Source organism: Cuculus canorus, chromosome 7 (genome assembly GCF_017976375.1).
Source record: "Cuculus canorus isolate bCucCan1 chromosome 7, bCucCan1.pri, whole genome shotgun sequence".
In the NCBI taxonomy this organism is placed as follows: Eukaryota; Metazoa; Chordata; class Aves; order Cuculiformes; family Cuculidae; genus Cuculus; species Cuculus canorus.
Genome location: NC_071407.1, coordinates 18,963,890 through 18,983,099, shown reverse-complemented (window position 1 = coordinate 18,983,099; position 19,210 = coordinate 18,963,890). Strand labels below are relative to the sequence as shown.

At 39.6% G+C, this 19,210-nt stretch overlaps 2 protein-coding genes across 7 annotated transcripts in view; one reads left to right on the top strand and one right to left on the bottom strand.

Moving 5' to 3' along the window:
- WDFY4 (WDFY family member 4) overlaps window positions 1-4,323 on the top strand; it is a 151,477-nt gene extending 147,154 nt beyond the window's left edge. For 3 of the 6 annotated variants that reach the window (XR_008450755.1, XR_008450753.1, XR_008450756.1), the window contains one exon: window positions 755-4,317. The gene's annotated coding sequence lies outside the window, so the exon portion shown is untranslated. Of the gene's footprint in view, window positions 1-754 lie in introns of all 6 variants that reach the window. The other 3 variants (XR_008450754.1, XR_008450752.1, XR_008450758.1) reach the window with 3 other exon arrangements.
- Window positions 1-19,210, bottom strand: part of VSTM4 (V-set and transmembrane domain containing 4) — a 32,004-nt gene that overhangs the window by 961 nt on the left and 11,833 nt on the right. The window contains exons 4-7 of the mRNA XM_054072007.1: window positions 18,704-18,811; window positions 15,502-15,535; window positions 11,506-11,618; window positions 10,609-10,670 (exon numbers count right to left, since the gene is read on the bottom strand). Of these exons, the coding sequence (XP_053927982.1) occupies window positions 10,609-10,670; window positions 11,506-11,618; window positions 15,502-15,535; window positions 18,704-18,811 (317 nt within the window). The remainder of the gene's footprint in view (window positions 1-10,608; window positions 10,671-11,505; window positions 11,619-15,501; window positions 15,536-18,703; window positions 18,812-19,210) is intronic.

Below are 19,210 nucleotides of genomic sequence, written 5' to 3'. Positions count from 1 at the left end.
CATGTCAAATTCACATCAGAAAATGTAGCAACAAATAAGAGAGTTTCTGTGGAACTGTACGTGGGGCCCTAGTACTTGAAATTTCAGTTCACCTGCATAAGAAAAATAAAGTGCGTGCTCCCTGAAGAAGGGTGAAGTGCAAAGGCTCTGGGCAAATGAAGAACTGGAGATTTTGTTCTTCTATCTTCTTGGGTACTGTGTTCTACCTGAATATAACTGATGTCCTCAAGATTAAGCTTAAAAAGCCTAAAAAATACCCTGAACTGAAAACATTTCAGCCACGCAAACTCTTGGAATCACAAGAAAATACCTTATAGGAAAGGTTGCATCTCTGAAACCAAGAAAGGCTTTGCCAGTTTTAAACTGCAAACTGACTCCAAGTTCATAAACCAAGATTTTCAATGCAGTGCTTAAATGTTATAATGAAGAAACTTGACAATATTTTCCAGTGCCGAGAGTTTCCTGTATGTTTTATTTATTGCTATTTATTTCCTTCTGATTTAACATAAATGATTCCTGTTTCCTTCAAATATGTTTGAATAATTATTATACTGTCTTCTGGCTAAAAAGATAAACATCTAATATCCTCTGAAATCAGTCCCTGTGCTCCCCTGCTTCCTGTCTTTTGCACTGCTGTGGAATCCTCTCATTTTGCCTTGACAGTTGCACACACTCTGGATTTCAGATTGTTTTCCTCTGGGTGGATCGTTTTACATTTTTCCAGTATTAATTTAATCTTATTTCTTCTCTGCAGAGCTGATCCTGAAATACTTTGTGCAGCTGCTGCTGCTGCAAGTGGTGTCATCAAAGTCAGTTGTTCCGTACATGTAAGTAAAGGCCATTTGCAGGGCTGACTGCAGGACTGTAATCTTTGCACTTGATGATTCACAATTGAAATACTCCACTGTTGACTACACAGCAAATTTTCTGCTTTCATTGAATTCTCTGGTGTAATGATTTAAAAGGACTTGCTGTGGTCTCAGCCTGATTTTGTATGTAACAGATCTAAAAATCACACATTTCTTTTCTGTATTCATGTGCTAGGACTGAACTAAACCACAATGCTTAGAAAGACATCTGTCCTGGCCTTGGCTTAAGAGCTAAAAAACCTCTTGGTCAACTGCTCTGATAATTATTTAATTTTTATGTTACCCTTCTTTCTAGCCTGACAGTATTAGCCTCAGTTCGTAGGCATTTAAGTTGATTTTGCTTTTTATGATATATTAAAGATTCCCTTTGAGATTTCAATAGTATATGTGCCCATTGCTTCAGTAGGTAGAACAGATACTAAATATGGGAGCTATGTTGAGGCTGGACATCACAATAACACCAGCAAATGTTGAAGATTTTATTCTTAGCGTATGATAGCATATCTAATCTCTATTTGAAGGTATTGGAAGCTTTGCTGCCAGCTTCAGTGGGTGTCACCTCAAACCCTCAACCCAGAATAATACACTGCATGCGAAAAGCCTCCTAAAAATGAATCTGATGAAACTTTTCAAACACGCCAGTCGCTGCCAGAGTAAAACTCTACATTTCCGAAGACTGACCCAGTGCATCTTTTGAAGTAGAGCTATTTCCACTGTTCTGCAGAAATCAGTTGCTCGGGGCACACTAAATCTGTATATGCTTTCCACTTCGCTGTTTAATTGCATTTCATGTTATGTTTCCATTTAGGAAATGCTGCATGTCCTAAAATAGCCACCCCAACGCCCGGCTCATGTAAATTTTAGAACTAAGATTTATGAAATCATATTGTCCAGGTGTTTTATTATATTATCTCAAAATTGCATTGTTTTTCAGTGTAGATTATCTCTTTATTCTTACTTTATTCTATTATGTTTGGATATGAAAAATAACACCAGATTCCCCAAAACAGGTCATTGGGCAGTAGTGGCTGATGTGTTGCTTTCATACATTTTTATGATGTTCCTATAGTAAACATAATTTAATAAAGCCAAAACACACTAAATAAATAATTGCATCTAGAAAAGCAATAAAACCAAATAAAATTAGTACATTCATAAGTGGAAAAGGTACTTCAATTACTGCTACAAGCAACAGCACACCATAAAATGTGTAGAATAATTTCCCTTATGCATATTTCTAGTATGTAATAATTTGATTGAAAATATGAGGAAACACACAGGAGGTTCAAAATTGTGAAGGGTATACAGTTTTCAGCAAAGGATGCGTAATAACAGCGCATGGAAGCCAACACTACTTTAAAGTACCTATGGTAGCCAGCGTTTTATTCCATACGCTCTTCTGTACTTCATTTATCAACCACACGTGTAATTTAATTTTGCTGGTTTGTTTATCCAAAACCAATTTTTTTTCAAACAGGCAGGGAAAGAAAACTCATTCTACAATTTCATCTCTTGTTTGGATTGGATAGCATTTTGGCAATGTAAACCTGGAGTCCTGCCACCACCTCCTTTTTGGAACAATAGTGTGACTTGAGTCACTGATGTTATAGGTGAGACTGATACTGGAGCAGAAGAGTAGGAGACAAGGAATGACTGGTCATTCACCTCTCTCATTCCATCCTGGCTCTTCATTTAGCAGTACTTTGAGATTTCTATGGCTATAACATCCTTTTCTGAAAAATTGCATCATTGTTCTAAAATAATATTGAAATTATTCCTTCAAATAGGATTCTGTTCCAAAGTGACATTTCTAGATACAGTCTCTATCTTGTATGTGTGTTTTCTCATCTTGGGATCACATATTTTGCAGTAATATAAACTAGGAAGTCATAATTTTCCAGCATATCTTCTGCCAAATGCAAAATGACTCCTCTTCCATATTTCTTCTAGTTTAATTTTAGTTTATTCCAGTCACAGGGCTTCCCATGGGCAACTATTCAAGAGTTCACTTATAGGAACATTTCTTAATAAACAATCTGCAAAGTCTATCATGTGAATATTTAAAAGTAACTAAAATATGCGTATACATAGTTTGGGTTTTATTTGGTTTGTCCAGTATAGAAATGTGTTAGAAATTATCTACAAGAGTTGGAGTTTTAATGAAAATTACTCTGATTTTTATGTCATAATTACCAGGAACGTCAATTTTGCTTTTCCTAGCCTTAGCTGGTTTGTTTCTTGGAAGCCTCAAGGATGTTTATACTGTGAGCACTGTCAGACTGAAAGTTTTAACTAAGACCACTTTTATCCCAATTTTAGATATGAAGAAAACAAGGAAGTAACAACCTCATAAATTTAACTTGTTTTGAAAAATCAACTGTTGCCAACTTGCACTTATGGATTGCTGCAATCTCACTGTTCCATGGCCACACCAGTTATCACAAAGACAAAATTAATTTGAATTTCTTATTTAAAAAATAAACATTCTCCTGATTCTAGTTTACTATCAAAAATAAGCAGAGAACAGCTCACTTCCCAGTTCACTTAATATTTTAGTGACTCCTGATGCAGACATCCACCTAAGAATTCAGCGCCTATCTGATTGCACGTTATGGTAGTTTTTGTTTGGGATATGATGCAGAATGACTTTAACAAGGGACAGGGCAAGAAAATTATGCTTATGGACCAAACTGAATTTTCATGCCTGAGTTTTCTGGATTATGTCTGAAGTTCCAGTCAGAGCTTCGTAATATTTCTAGTAACTCTGATTCAGTGCAGCAACGCTTGAAAATGAACCCCTACCCTCACTGGCCTAACCTTGCCGATTATGCATGTGTTTGCTGTTTTGATGGCCAGGGCATTGCAAATTGCCTCCTCTGGAGTGGCTACACTGTGCTGTTAGGCGCACACTGCAGTGCCGGGGGGACGCTGTAGGAAATGCAAATGGAAAAGGTACAGAGTCAAAAGACAGTGGTGAAGTTTGTTTGATCCAGTCTCTAGGAACTGCACTTCTCTTCGGGGGGCTCCACAGCACACAGAAAGCCACCCTGCCCCAGTGCCATGAAGTAGCTCTTCCTTAGCAAGCACATGCTGGAACTATCATTTTCTTCTTTTTCTTGCAAAGGCCAGGCTCAGATCTTTGGCCTTTTCCCTTTCATATTTGAGAAACATCCTGTTTTGCAGTCACACTCAGTAGAGAGCTCCACAGGAAAAACATGGATACTGTCCAGATGGCACAACTCAGGAGCATCCTGTATCATCGCCTGAGCCCACTCAGTCAGAATGTGTCTAGACAGCACTCTCCCGGCCAACTGGAAGGTCTTTGGTAACAGGGACAGATTGTTGCTTCTCTCTGCATGAATGCCCAGATGGAAGGAAACTGCAGACGCTGTGCAGCCTGAGAAAAAGAGGGAAAGGGGCTTGGCCCATCTTCTCTTCTGCACATCTCCTTTTTGTAAGCATCTTTTTTTTTTTTTTTTTTTTTTTAAGCTGTGGGAGGAGATGGGGTGTGGCTGCCAGCTTGGCCATCGGGAGGGTCAACTATGGAGCTAAAGGCAAATTTGTGCTGAAGTAAAGATACAAGATGTTTGATGGACAGGCTGCAAATACCTTGTCTGGGCCATCAGGACTGAGAAAGACAGCACATGTTAGCAATGGGGCTAGGCAGGATTTTGTAAAGCTAATAGTGAGAAAGCTCACTTGTAGCTTCAGAGAGAAAAGCATTAGACTTTGACAGTCCTGGTTTTTAATATACACAGGAAAACTGCTCTCTCTAGATTCTTTGGTCTTTCTTGTGCTGAAATGAATAGCAATCCTCAGGGCCCTAGAGGATTTTCTCTTTAGAGATTTAGGTGTTTACCAATGTCAGTGTCTTGACTGCAAGCATAAAGCCAGAGATTCCCCTGGAAGAGAGGAACTTAAAAAATTACTTCTGCAGACCTTCATGAAAAACTGAAGTTAAATCTGCAAAAGGAGTTGTCCCATAGAAATGCAACTGCTTGCCACTAACAGCACTGTAATATCAAGAGAGCCATTGTCTTCTCAGTGCCAATGATCAGAAATAGCAAATTGGAAAATACAGGGAGTAGGAAGCATGACTTTAGTGATACTACCACTTAAAAAGGACCATTTCTTTCCACTAAGATGCCTATTTTTCACTCCCTAAAAGACAAATTAATCTCCAAGAACAATGTCTACATCAATATGTGAAGTCTCTTTCAGCACTGCACCTAAATTTTGCTCTTGAATCCCATGCAAGTTATCATGACAAAGTCAGGGACAAAAAAGGATTAACTAAGTACCATTGAGTGACTTTATTTTAAAGGAACAATCTCACAGATTTAGAGCACACAGTGACTATAAAGGGTGAACCAGTCCATCTTTCTTCATTAATACCTGTCAGAGGTCTCTCCAGCCTGTTTCAACAGCTTTTTGGGAAAAGTTTCTTCACCTTCACTAATATTTTATTGCTTTTACAGTTGCAGAAGTATTTCTAGATTCTAAACACGACTAACTGCTAGAAATCTGGCTGATGACTTCTTATCCTTCAAAAAGGCCCAAGGAAGTAATTAAAGGTTTTCAGTTTTCTGGTGACACTTTTATTACTCCGAATGCGTCACCACACAAAAATCATTTGCTGTGGGATTTTGTAAATACGCAAATGTTGACACAATTCCAGCAAGAGATTTTATGTATTTATACAAACCATTCCTTCATGAGGGTAAATATAGTAACATGTCATCTGAATGTGAAAGCAGGCATAGCTCAGCAATTTTGAGTATGTTGTGCTCTGAGTGTCAACCTGAATGTGTAAATTATATTCATGTAGAAATGATCCTACAGACATCTCACATCCTAAGGAAAGACTGTGAAAAAAGGATTATTCATCTCAGAGAGGGAAATGATGTGGACTACGTGGAAATATTCAAGAATCACAGAGAGGTGAGGAAAAAATATTCACCACTTCTTTTGTATGTCATGTATGCAATGTTACTTGAAGTCTATGGGGATCAATAATGCCTTGAGAAACAGAAAACTTAAAACATCAGACATCATTACATGTTGTGGAGGAGACAGGTCTTCTAAAAGAGAGTGACAGATCTTTTAATTTAAAACCATACAGAAAGAAAAGAAGACCTGATTGTTCCCAGATCCAGAATCCACAAATTACTGAATAGATGTATTTCACTTTCTTGTTCTCTTTCAAGGAAAGGGCCAATAGGTTAAGAAAAATGAGGAATTCTACTAGTTGTACAAAAAACTGACTAGACTACCTTTCCTAGGTAGATTGATGCATATGATATAAGGCTGGTTTTAATGATGCTGTGCTTGTGCAATGAAAAAGAAGACTGGAAAAAAATCACTTCCATCCATCAAGTACAAGCTTGCAATGGGTAAATTTTGTCCCAGGTTGCTGTGAGTTAGAGGACAGCAGGCTGGAGAGCAGTTTAGAATGCACAAATTCCCCAGTAAGCAAAAAACCAAAAGCAGCTCTTCACCTGTCACAGCCCCCTTAAGTGGCCATCAGACTGCACATAACTTGCTCTTACATCTAGGCCCCTCCCCCAAAAGGTCAGTGGTTCTGATAGACAATGTAGCTGGTTGGTTGTATAATGGGAAATGCACTCCTGAAACCTAGAATTCAAAAAGATTTTTCATGTGAAGGAATCTTAAGCTTCTGCGCAACTTTAGGAACACCTGTCTTCATTGCTTGATTCAAGAGTACACACCTGTACAGACCACTGAGCTATATGTGATATGCTGAAAACATGATTTTGCTGAGTGCGTGCAGGTAATGAAACCAAGCCATAGCCTTCTCAGTTCCACAGGTTTCCAACCCTGTCAAGCTCTTGCTCAAAGGAACACCGTTCTGCCTTGTGGCCATGGAAGGAGCAGTGAATCTGATAACTATGAGCCCTTCCTGTTTCTCAAGTAGCTTTTACATCACTCTTCTCATCATCAAAAGAAAATCTCAGTGATCATATGGCAGCCAGCCACCAGTGATCCAATCCATGATGGGATAAACAATGCTGTCTGCACTGTATGACCTGTAGGTAGGAGGATGCTTTTCTTAAATAACTCAGCTATGGTCGTGCTGCTTCAGGAGTCATACAGGACCAGTACGTGTTCTGTGATGAACAAATGAAGCCAGATACACTCCAGTAACGATATTATTAAATAGGCTAGTCAATGTAGGAAAAGGAGATGCCAACTCTTATGTACTGCATGCTTTATATATGCAATGTGTTTGAAGAACTAAGACAAACAGCACATTTGTAATACTGTATATATTCACCTGATTTCAAGGTGGGATGATTGATGCCTTAGCAGAGGCCATAAAAGTTAGTGGAAGAATCAGGTGGATTCCTTAGAGCCTGCCTTATCTGTGCAGGTATTCCACTCCTTAAAACTTAGTGTGAGAGTATAATGGCATTTAAAAATTTTTGCGGAAGTAAAGATTGCAGGATTTGGCCTAACATGAAGTCACATCCTTTCCATTGGCTCCAGTGAATCACACAGGAGCTCCATAGCTTGGTTGTGCAAACCTTCATGAAAAGACACAGAAACCTTTTCATTTAGATGAGGTTCTGTAACCCACACTCTTGGGCTATGACAACTAATCTCTAGGAGGCAATGAAAAGCTTACCAGAAAATTTGGTTGAGGAAGTATAATATTTATCTCTACCAACTCAAAGGGCTAAGTACTTAAGGCTATAGCAGAACACTCCATAGAGAGCAGAATTTGTGGGCCCCTAGAATTTTCTTCTTTCTAATGACTCTCTGTGCTTCTTGCATGCTATAAAAACCATCCCGTTTTGCATTTCAGCATCTCTACTTCCTTTGCTCTGTATACATTTCTCATTGATGCTAATAGAGAATGACACTGATGGGGAATATTTTTGCAACAAGGGGAGCATAGAATTGTTATTCTGGCTAAAGCAAAAGCAATATGACTTAAGCAGAGTTTTTAAAAGGCTTTACTCAAGGCTGTGCAATTGAACATATTAGGCTTTCTCTCTTTTTTTTTTAATTTTCATTGAAATTATGTCCATATTTTATCCAGGTTATTGTATTCTTGTAAAATTATACTGCAACCCTCTCTAGCACGTTAACAACAAAAGAAATTCTCTAGCTTATTATAAACATCTTTCAAGAAATCAAAAGCACATGTCCTCTGGAAATAATTTTGCTGGTATTTAGATTACTACAAAAAATTTCCCAAAACACTGGAACTATTTTGTAATGTTCCCTTATTGTCTAGCTTGTTTGCTTAGGTTTTCTAGACTATTCTCCTGGTGCCCCAGAGTGGTGTCTTCCTTGGGTTGCACAAGGAAGCTGCAGAAGTCGTCCAGAAACTCAGCAATTTGAATCTGTCTTTGCAGTGATGGTTACCTAGTAACTATGTGCCATCAGTGAAAAAAGACCTAGTGTAGACACCAGCTGTGCAATAATTACAGTTGGAAACTAAAAAAATCTTTTATCCTGCAGAGATTTGGCAGGATAACTATAGCTTTTTTTTTTTTTTTTGCTCCAAAGTAGACTAAAAATTTAAAATCTGAGAAATTTTTGAGAATTAAAAAAATGAGGAAGCAAGTTTGCTGAAAATCGATAAAATGTTTCATTTAGATGCATTCTTCATGTCTTTTTATCTGTTATTATTACCATTTTGTGTCTTTGCTGAAACTTCTTCTACTTCAATTAGTTTAAGTTCCTCACTTGAATATTCATTTAAAAGCAGAAAAATTGGATTTTTTTTTCTGAGAATACTAAAACACAGGGGCTTTACAACTGTGCTGTAACGGGAGGCAAGAGGAACAGAAATGGGAAACAGCTCTGGGGAGCATCCTGCCCAGCTTTTGAATGTGCCTTAGAGACTGACTTGGGTTTAATTTATTTTGTACTTTAAAGTATTGCTAGGTGCATTTGGGTCTTTAAAATCCTTTGGATAATATTTGTTGGATTACTTTTTGACTTAAAACTAACTCAGGCTAACACATAGATTGTGTGTTTTCTGCAGGCTGCAATGTCTCTTCAGGAGCACTCTGAGGTGAACAATGAAAGGGGAAAGAGCAACGTATGGAAACAACTGCCAGACTCAAGTCCCATAGCAAGGCATTGAAACTGCTGGCTGCATACAGCATGTGGATCCTCAGTCATGTTAGGACAAAGCTGACTTCAGAAGGCCTTTTCAAAAGGCCTTATTCCTGCTCACCTCTAAAGAGCTGTACTTTGACTGGGCTTGTGTTGCAGGAAGGGAAGAGCCTACAGCTATTTGTGGCCCATATCCTTGGATTTATTCCAGAAAGAAAAAGCATCTGGAAACAGATTTACCTCGAGTTCAGCACGTGTTGATGTCCTTTATTGACCTGCAGGAAGAGTGTGAGTACTTTAACTAACGATTGCTCTTCCTTGCAGGGCTTAATAACTAATTTCTGATGTAGTCGTGTGCCTGGACACAGTGATTAACACAGTTTGTGCACAGCAACGGGTGGCTGCCATCCCCTGATGCCAAGCACTGTCATCCGTGTCTTTATCCTCTTAGCATACTTTTGGCTTGACAATTACCAACGTCAATATAAGGTTATTTTCATGAATTTTAAAACTCAACTTCTTTTTCTGCTGAAACCTGACCTGTAAGAGCAGCCTGGCCAAGATGCAATCTCCTCCGCAGGACCAGTAGAGGAGAGGTGAGCTTCATACCCAAGCAGCAATATCACCTAAGATTTTTTAGCTGAACTGTTCTGAAGACACAGCATTATGCCCAGGCATCCTGAGTTGTACCCTGACCGTGCTTAAAAAGGTAGAGTTTATTTACTGACAATTGATGGGAAAGTTCCCAATTCTAATCCTCATCTGAAAGTGAAGACATCACAGAGGTGTTCCGGTTATTCAGCCTGACTTTAGGCATTCGACTTTAGGCATTCACCTTCACCGAAGTTAGTCACTCTGGGCTTTCTCTATTGCCAGAGAAGGGAGAATGGATTCCCAAAAGGCAATTCAGAGCATCTAACCTGAATTAGTAGGAGCATCAGGCTTCTAGTCTCAAGTCATCTCTCTTTCTACTGACTATATGGGGACCCCAGCAAACCCCTCTCTTTAAAAAGGCTGCTGAAATTACTTGTTATAAAACTCTCCTACTCCTGGATGTTTTGTCCAGGGAGTGCTTTGTTACTAAAGCAGAGAATCATCTCTCCATCTATTTGATTTGTATGGTATATATTTGCAGGGTTTCTTTTTCCAAACAGAACCTCATATCCAACAGGAATTGTCATATGAGAGGTTTCCCCCCCTTAATATGAGCTATATGCCTACATCTTATTCCTACAATTCTGTTATTCCTGACTTACACCACTGCAGGGCAGAGTCAGGCTCCCCATTTCTGACTTGAAAAGTCTGAAAAGCAGTGTGATCAGTACAGTCGTGACTCTGTCAGTAACTGGTATTTTTGTCCGAAGCACCAACTGCCAGAAGCATGTGAGAATCAATAGCAGGTTTCATTTAAGAACAGGCTAAATTTGTAGACACGACAACTGCTAGAAAACATAATCCAGTGTAAGCTAATGCTGAAAATGAAAAAAAGCCAAGATAATTCATCACTTGTAAAGTTAGGTCTTTTAAAAAGACTTGTATGATTTTTAAGCCAATTTATAGTTTCTGAACATAGAGTTCTGGCAACATTACAGCAATTGCATTGAGAGAGAACAATATAGAGAAAGTAATGTCATAGAAAATTACTTACCAAGATCAATTTTCTTTGAGGTTTCAAGAGTTTGGGCTTAGGAAAATGATTGGCTATTGGAGCTATGGAAATAAATATTAAGGGGTCATTTCATATTATCATCATTTACTGCCATTTTTTTGTATATGTATTAACAATTTATAAATTGCAGATTAGGAGCAAATACATGTACTTACACCAGAGCTTAACTTTATTTCAGGTAACATTTTACAATGAAGCGTAGGGTTTATGAATTAGAAAAAATCATGAGATTAAGGCATCTGATAAGCAAAACATGGTATTTGTGTGCAGAAGCCAGAGCAAATAAACCCCTTAAGAAGTCATCACTTGTGATCTCACCCACAGAAGTTCCAGGCCTTTTCCCCCTTTCTCCCAGTGGCTCAGCACCAGCAGTACTGCTCAGAAAGAAGACCCAAGATTTTGTAAGACTGACTCCAGAAGCAATTGCAAATAGTCATTAAAAGTGAGATGCCCAAGAGATTGATCTTTATCTTCTCAAGTGTACCCGTAATTTTAAGAGTGGAATGTGCTCGCTTCCCTCAGTCTATCCCCAATACGAAATTTCATCTTGCCTAACTTTAATCATATATTGGAGCAGGGTGAATATTGCTACAGAGGTTCCTCTGCTCTGATTACAGGGACATGAGACCTCTTGCTTGGATTCGGTGACTAGCTTTTAAATTGCTAAAGCTGCAGGGAGGTGAGAGCGTGGTCCCAGTAGCAGGCACGAGCCACTTCTTCCTCCACCAATGGGAGTGAGTGCAGGTTGCCTCACAGGCAGAATCCATGGCAGAGTGCAAGAGTCCTGACATCTTGTGCTCTGCTGTCCCTCTATGGTTGTGTGTGGGATTTGAAAAAACTCTGTATTCTCTAACTTCTGAATCTATTTTTTCATACCTTTTGCTGGGATGGCTGGTGGCTGCTCCAGTTTCTCTTTCTCCTTCTTTTTCTTTACCTTCTTGGGCTGCAGAGGGGACACACTTGTCACACTGGTAACTGTCTCCCCAGAGCTGCAAAGCAGAGGTCCATGTGTAAGAGCAGTGGAGGGAAAGAGTTTGAGTGAGTTCATGCAAACACATCCCCTTCCACTTGTGAGAGTCCCTGTCCCAACAACTTTGATTTTGACCTGGGAATACACTGAAAAACCCTTACGAAGGCTGAAAATGCTCTGGGTCTGGCATTTTTTCAACCATACAGCCTGGCGGAGAAACTCGTGAGTCTGATCTTTCCTGGCACAGAAAATGTGAAGTGTCAGGATCAAGCAAGACTTATTGCATAGTGCCTACTCCTTAAAAATGTGCATGACCCCACTGCTGCACCCAGGATGAGCTCGTACCCTTCTGTCATCAAGGGCCAGAGGCACAGATGGGTTAGAGGACTTGTGTAAGTTCCCATGGAAAATATATGGCAAAGTAAAATCTTCGATGGGGTTTCTGAGCTGAGACTGGCTGAGGAGCCAACAGGCCAGGAGAGCGCAGTATGCCTTCAGACAGCTTGCACACCCATCTTTAAAAATTTGAAAAAGCTACCTTTTTAAAAGAGGCAGTTGTGCCCAGTGCACAACATTGCACTTAAATCACACTGGAGTTATACTTGCAAAGTTATATACTTGCAAAGTTATACTCCAAGTATAACTTGGAGTTACTCTTTTTTTTACAAAAAGCCTACGGTTTAGAGATTTTCCTGAGTTCTGTTCCATGCACTCATTCCAAAACATAGGTTTGCTGCCAAACTTGTTTTAAAGTCTTTAAAATGTATTTTTTTTCACGATTTATAAATAAATTGCATCAAGTATGTAAACTGAGGGTTGTATTAAAATAATTTCCAAGTCTGCCTGCACTATTGTGAACCTATCCCACAACAACCATTTGTTTCTATATTAAAATCAAAACATGAAATTGTTTAAAACCAGCAGGAAATGAAACTGTCCTGCCTACATTCATTGCTCAAAACCAGCAAACTACAAAGAACAAAGAATACTAAGACGGGGATGAGAATGATTTCACAATGTTTTTTGTTGTAATAATTCAAGGTCATTAACGTAGATGTGTAGCTTAATGATGCTATCATTCTGATACAGCTACTTTAAGCACTATATATGAAAAGACTTAGTGTCAATTCATTGCATCAGTTATTATTCTTGTTTTGCCACTGAAAAAGTGAAGTGACGGAGAAATGTGTTCCTAGCTTACACTTTTCTTTTAAATGCCAGGGCCGTACAGAGTTAACTCATTCTGGGAGACACGACAACTGTACTTGCTGTCTTAGAACTGAACTCCTCAAAACAAACAAGGAGGCTCAGAAAAGACTTCTTGGCTCCAAAACACTGCCTCTTTGTGTGCTAGTCTTGTTCTATGTCTAAAAGAAAAGCTAGTTTTTTATCTCCAGCTCCTCCTCCAGACTCCTGGCTCCTATTTCAACAATGTCATATTGTGCATTTCCTGAAGGATCTGATGAGTTTTTAGAGAGCAAACAAAAGACAGGAGTTTCGGGGAAAAAAACTGTGGAAGGTGTCTAACAGTCAGGCACCAGGACAGCAGTTTCCCTGAAGGTCACGGCTGGTATTTCTGGGACATACTGTCCCAAAAGCTGGCAAACTACTGCAGTTTTGGGGTTTGCTATCATTAGAGTCAAGGATGTGGGACTTTTCCTGCCATTTCATAGGTCAGCTATTCGCTCTTGTCTGCAGGGTGATGACGAAGAATTCACCTGAGTGAACTGGGAGCTGCTTTTGTATTTTCCAAGTACAGGAGCTGTATGAGAAGATACCAGTGGAGGAGTGGTTCTGGTTTAGGTAGGCAGAATTTGCTCCTTCACTAACGGTAATTTTTATTTAGGTATTTATTTTTTAAAAATGAGAAAGAAATCGTTTTAGGTTAACTCATTTTTTTTTCTTAATTTATTATTGGTCAAGTAGGAAACCACAACCCAAATAGTGCTTTGTTCTACTCAGGAAATCTGAATTTGTTTTTCTTTTCTACCAAGGCCATTTTGTGAGACCTGGGGCAAATCACTTAGCCCTTTGTGCTTTGAATTCCAATTAAGTAAAAACACCATTGTGATGTCAAGACATGAAATATTTTAAGATGTTTAGGTATTACTGCAGTGGGAGTACAGATATTTCTTAGACACCACACTACTAATGTAATTTTGAAACTGAATTCTGCTCTGAGTTTAAAATATCCCTAAGAGAGCTGTAGCTGAGCCCCTCTAATCAAGGCTGAGTTTTGCACAGCATAGTCATTTTGACTGGCAGAAATCTCATGCAAGTTAGTTCATTGGTTTGGCCTAATGGATATTTAGACACTGAACTTTGGGTCTAAGTGTGCTGAAATAGGTGCCAAGGAAAGGAATGCACAGGTAAAGTAACGTGAGTGCAAAGGAAATTATGGTTTGTGTTTTGAGCAGAGGGTAGAAAACAAATTATACCAAGTGTGAAATAACAAAAATGATGATACTGGTAGTACTTTCACAGCTATTTAATTTTATAGCCCTGAAGTAAATACAGTACAGACATTTCATTAGCATATCTTGCCACACTGAAATACATGAAACCTTATTTTTATCCATATGAAGTCATGCATTTATTTCACTTCTGGAGTTTCTATCTTATGGTGAAGAAATCATGTTGGATGTTTTACCCCTTGCTATTTGGCCTCCTAAGTTTAGTGTTTGAAGTAGTATCAGTACCATATCATGTATTCCCAAAGAGGCATATTCTATATTTCAAGTCTTCTTATCTGACTGGCATGCTTCATCTTTTCAGTCATCTTTTCAATCAGTTCTCATTTTTCTCCTCTTCTTTTGTTCGCTACCAATCTACGATGATTTCCTCCCTCTCTCCTTTCTGCTGTTTTGGTTTTCTAATTCCAACTCTGTCCCAGAACTTAATAAAGAAGGGGGAAAGAAACATCTGGGTAAAACAAAAACTGCTGAGCTGTCTCTGTAAATTTTTGGTGGTCAGGGTCACATGAACAACATGAAAGTTTTGGTTTGTACTGGCCTTTTCTGAACTTGGTTGCTTTGTCGTGACTTCAGTCTGAGCATTGCGTAGATTGAACACAGCAATCATCCATGAGAATGTACTAAAAATTACAGTATTTGAGGATCTAGGATATGCTGTTCTTGGCATTGAATCTCATAGTATCCGTGATACCAAGTGGTATGTATTTAAACTACAAGGCTAGAAACACATGTTTTATGTCACTGAAAACTGGGAAACAGCTGTTCCTCTGCGCTATTATGAGGCATCCCTCTTTAATCTTTTTTTGTTTGTAAAATACTTCCATCATCTTTTTTTTTTTTTTTTTTTTGCTGCAGTTCCAGCACAATTTATATCTCGAGAAGATCATACGATGGAAAGCAATTTTATCACACCACACAATCAGAAACTTTCAGCAGCAAGTGGTATTTAAAGGGACAGTGATTAATGACTGCAGCACAAGTCAGATTTTTTCCTTTACTTGGAGTCTTCAGCTGGAAGACGACTATGGGCCTGGAAAATCTGCCTTTGAGCCCCACTCCCTGTACCTGGGTACAGAAATCACTGGGTTATATTGTGGTTTGTTTTGTATGCTAAGATGGTTTAAGTCATTATCGTCTGATGAGGTGTTGGGAAACCCTAGAAAGCCACACAGGATGAAAGCAGCCTTCTCCAGAAAGTTCAGAGCTTTAATAAAGCACCTGCAGGATCTACAGCTAGATACCCAAGGTAGGTCTCTTTTATTGTGCACAGCAGCTGCTGGCTTGCAGGAACATTCATGAGTCATGGATGTGGGACTATCTATCCTCCTGTAGGCATTCTGTAAAGTGTTATTCATTTTCTTCAGCATACATGGCAAAAAACAAGAACTGGTCCCTTGGGTTACAGTAAAGAGAAGTGTAATCTCCTACCTGTTCTGGGGGCATTTCACCAGGTAATGCTTCACTGTTAAAGAAAAGAAAAAGAAAATGTGGCTTCACACCAACACAATTTATTATTACAAATGGCCACTTAGATGACCTGTGTTGCTGAGACTGTAGAGTTGCCAGACTGTTACAATGGGAGAGCTGCTAATTGTCACCATACATTATATTGTGCATTAAAATGCAGTCTGTCTCAAAGACACAGCTAGGCTTGCGAGAGGGGAATGTATCAAGAAACAAACCAAAATTCTGCTGTGGAAGTGCTAAGCAACATACCTTCCAGTGATCAGCCCAGCCAAAAGACAGCTTGCTAAGGAAAAGCACAGCAGGCCCGTAATTTTACTTTGAAGACTTTTATTTCCCTTGTGGTGCCTCTACTTATTTCCAGAAGCCTGAAATAAACCATTCACCCACAGGAGCCACTGCTGTTCCTAATGTAAGCTAGATTCTGGCTTCAGGCGTAAAGGGATTGCCTCTTGGGATTGGATCAGAGGTCCAGTCCAGCCACTATCCCATCTCTGGCAGCTCTGTGCGTGTGAGCTGTATAAATCCTTCTGCTTCATATTGCTTTGAATCAGTAGTCCTGAGCAAGAGCAGCTTCCCCGCCTCCAGCCTTTCAGGAGCCAGGGATATTAAGATGCTCTATTGTGGCTTAGTGGCTTCTTTGCTCTGCCCAAGCTGTGCACTGTGCTGAGCGTGGTGTCACGCAGGCAGGAGGAGAGGCTCTGGCTCTTAGGTTGACCTACTGCAAACTTATTTCTCTGAAGGAAAAGAGGGTGCATATCTGGGCCATGACAGCTGAATCCGATATAGACACCCCCTCTGTTCATGTTCTCTGTCCTTAATTCAGGTATGAATTGCTCTTTGTCCAGGCTGGGCTGTTCTTGTAGAGGGCTGGGCAGAGTTTTCCCCTCCTTCTCACTGTGCTTACTTGGGTATCTGCCTCCACTCCACGGGGTGGGGAGGAGAAGGGAATGGAGAGGAGGAGCAGGACAGGGTAGGGCAGGTTATATTACCTTACATTATGTTATGTTACGTTATCCTTGTGGTGGTAGGGCTAAGGAACTGGGGGAGGAAGCTGGAGCAGTTGGATGATGCAAAGGGATGACTGCTCTGCTGTCCCTGTCTTTTCTCCTTTCCTCAAGGAAAGATGGACTTCATGTTTCACTGCACTCTTTCCACATGAAAGCTAGCATTTGCCCTGTCTAGTCAAGGATGGAGGAGGCAAGATAATGCTTTTTAAGGAGCAGTACCTTATTCTAACAGTCTAAATGAGAGAGCGCCGCTATTGGCTGACAGAGTATGTAACTTGTGATCAGATCCTAATCCCTGGAAGGTGTCTCTGGAGAGGGTAAAGGAATCTTGAGGGAGGAGGGGGCTCTTTGTGCCCCATGCCCATGTGGCTGAGTGGAAACAGCACCTCCCAGAGTTTTACTGCTCCCCCAGGCAAAGGTTCAGGGCTGAGTTTGCTGCCATGGCCCCAGAGGCTGTGGGGGGGGAAAAGCAATACAGGACTCCTGGAAATCGTGTCCTTCACTGATGCTTCTTCCAGTGCTGCTTCAGAAATTTTAATTCTCTGATGTGTGACTGGATGCCAAGCGATTTAATGTGGCTCCAGAAATTACTCTGATCAGGTGGTCCTAGCTGAAAGACTTGCCTGAAAATCTTACTGTTGTATACTGAGTGCCTGTCTGCTAAGCTTTATTCTGTTATATTTCCACTGAATCCATAAGTTTAATGCTGCCAGTGTTTACTGTGTAATGTTCAAAATCTAAATAAAAATTAGGTGAAGCCTGCAATTATTCAGATATTAGGGTAGTGAAGAAAGGATTTAGCAGCCCAGAAGAAATAACTTTTTGTCTGTTGTATATACTTACTCTATATTGTATTCTATATTATTTCTATATTTAACTGGTGTTAGTTCATTGTAAAGACACTTTTTCTCCAAGCTGCTTGTATGCTTACAGCAGCATAAAACCAAAAACAGAAGCAAAATCTAGCTCAATGTCTGCTCAAGAAAAAACAAGGTACATCAGCGTGTCTAGTACTGGTGGCATCAGGGTGACTCACCATGATTGACATACTTAAGTGTAGGTACTACCTTGGCACAAAAATCTTTGTCATCACTTAACAGACTAGGAAGAATAACATGGAACTTGCTGCTTCCTCTTGGCAAGCAGAGTAGTTGGGTTCAGTTAGAATCAGAGTTACTCTAAATGCTGGGAAGATGGAGTCACAGCCTGAAACGTGTTTGTGGTCAGGCAAGGATTTCTGTATACATCTATTTTTGGTTTATATGTCTTCCCCCTTGTGTAGCTGAGTCACTCATTCCTTCATGGTATGCGTGTAGTACTGAAGAGGCAGCAAAGTCACGATTCTCTCCCGTCATTAACAGGACAAATCACTAACAAATTCCTTTTGAAAATTTCTCTTCAGAGATGGTCTTCTAACATGGTGCCTGCTGAGCATGCTGGTATCTTGTCCTCACAGCTTGTGTGAGGTCTTCAAATAAACCACTCTTAAACTGAAATGAAAGTAGAGCCTGCATTGGCTACTTCACAGACCTGAAATAGGACTTTTAATTACCAGGGCTGCTTTCATGTAGATGTAACCTCTTTGAGGAACTCTCTCTGAGGAGGAGAAGAATGAAACAGAAATCCTTATCTTGAAAAAATATTTTGAAAATGTGTACCTGAATGATGAAATTATGCTTTAGTTTCAAAGAATGTTTTAAATGAGAGAGTGCTCATAACAATCCTGATATTCCAAAGAATATTGACAGCTAGTCAGGAAAGAAGAAAACAGAACAGAATGAGACCACATTGTCTGCAGAAATGTCACTCATGCAAAATATTAGCTAGATTTGATCAGGATGCAATTTAGTGATATAGCACTAGGCGTTCTTTTAAAGGTTCCAACAACCTTCAATACATGTTTAGGCAAAGCTGAAAGATTTGAAAAGCCTAAAGCCAATTTAAAGTGCTATTAAAGGGGAGCAAAATGCCTCTGTTATAGTTTTGCTGGCAGGAATGTTTTTTTCTACCAATATTTTTTTGTTTTGTTTTTATTAAAACCAAGATAAGGAGATATTTCTTTTTCTTGCTTCTGTTTTTATTGCATTCTCCTTCTTCTCCCCTCAACTGCTCTTTGGTAAGGGCCTTGCAGTCAGCAAGAATGACATTTCACTCACCTGCGGATCTCCGCTTGTTCAGAAGTGACTGACAGAGGATGACAAGGGTAAAAAGGAGGACGCTGATGATTCCTATTGAACACACAAACACTGCATACACGTACAGATCTGAAAGCCAAGCACAGATGATAGTCAATGTTGCGGCTGTATGTTTCATGCTTAAAAGGACAGAAAAAATTAAATCTACAAGATCTAAAAAGACACCAGCCCAGAAGATTTAGGGTAACAGTTCAGAAGTAATTTAACCCTCTTGAAACTTCCATATAGTATCCTCATCAATTTAAAAATTGATTGATGTCTCATTAAATGTAAATAGGTGTAAATACACCTAAGAGGGCTTGCTTTCGGGAGGCAAGAAAAGGGCTAGTTTGGAGTTTTTTCTTTCAGTTGGGGATTGATTTTGGTGGTGGTGTTTTTTATTCGTGCAGCAACCAAAACCCAAAAGGACTTCAGTTGAATTTCCCAGTTCAAACAGCTGTACTCTTTTAGTTTGGTAAATAACACAGG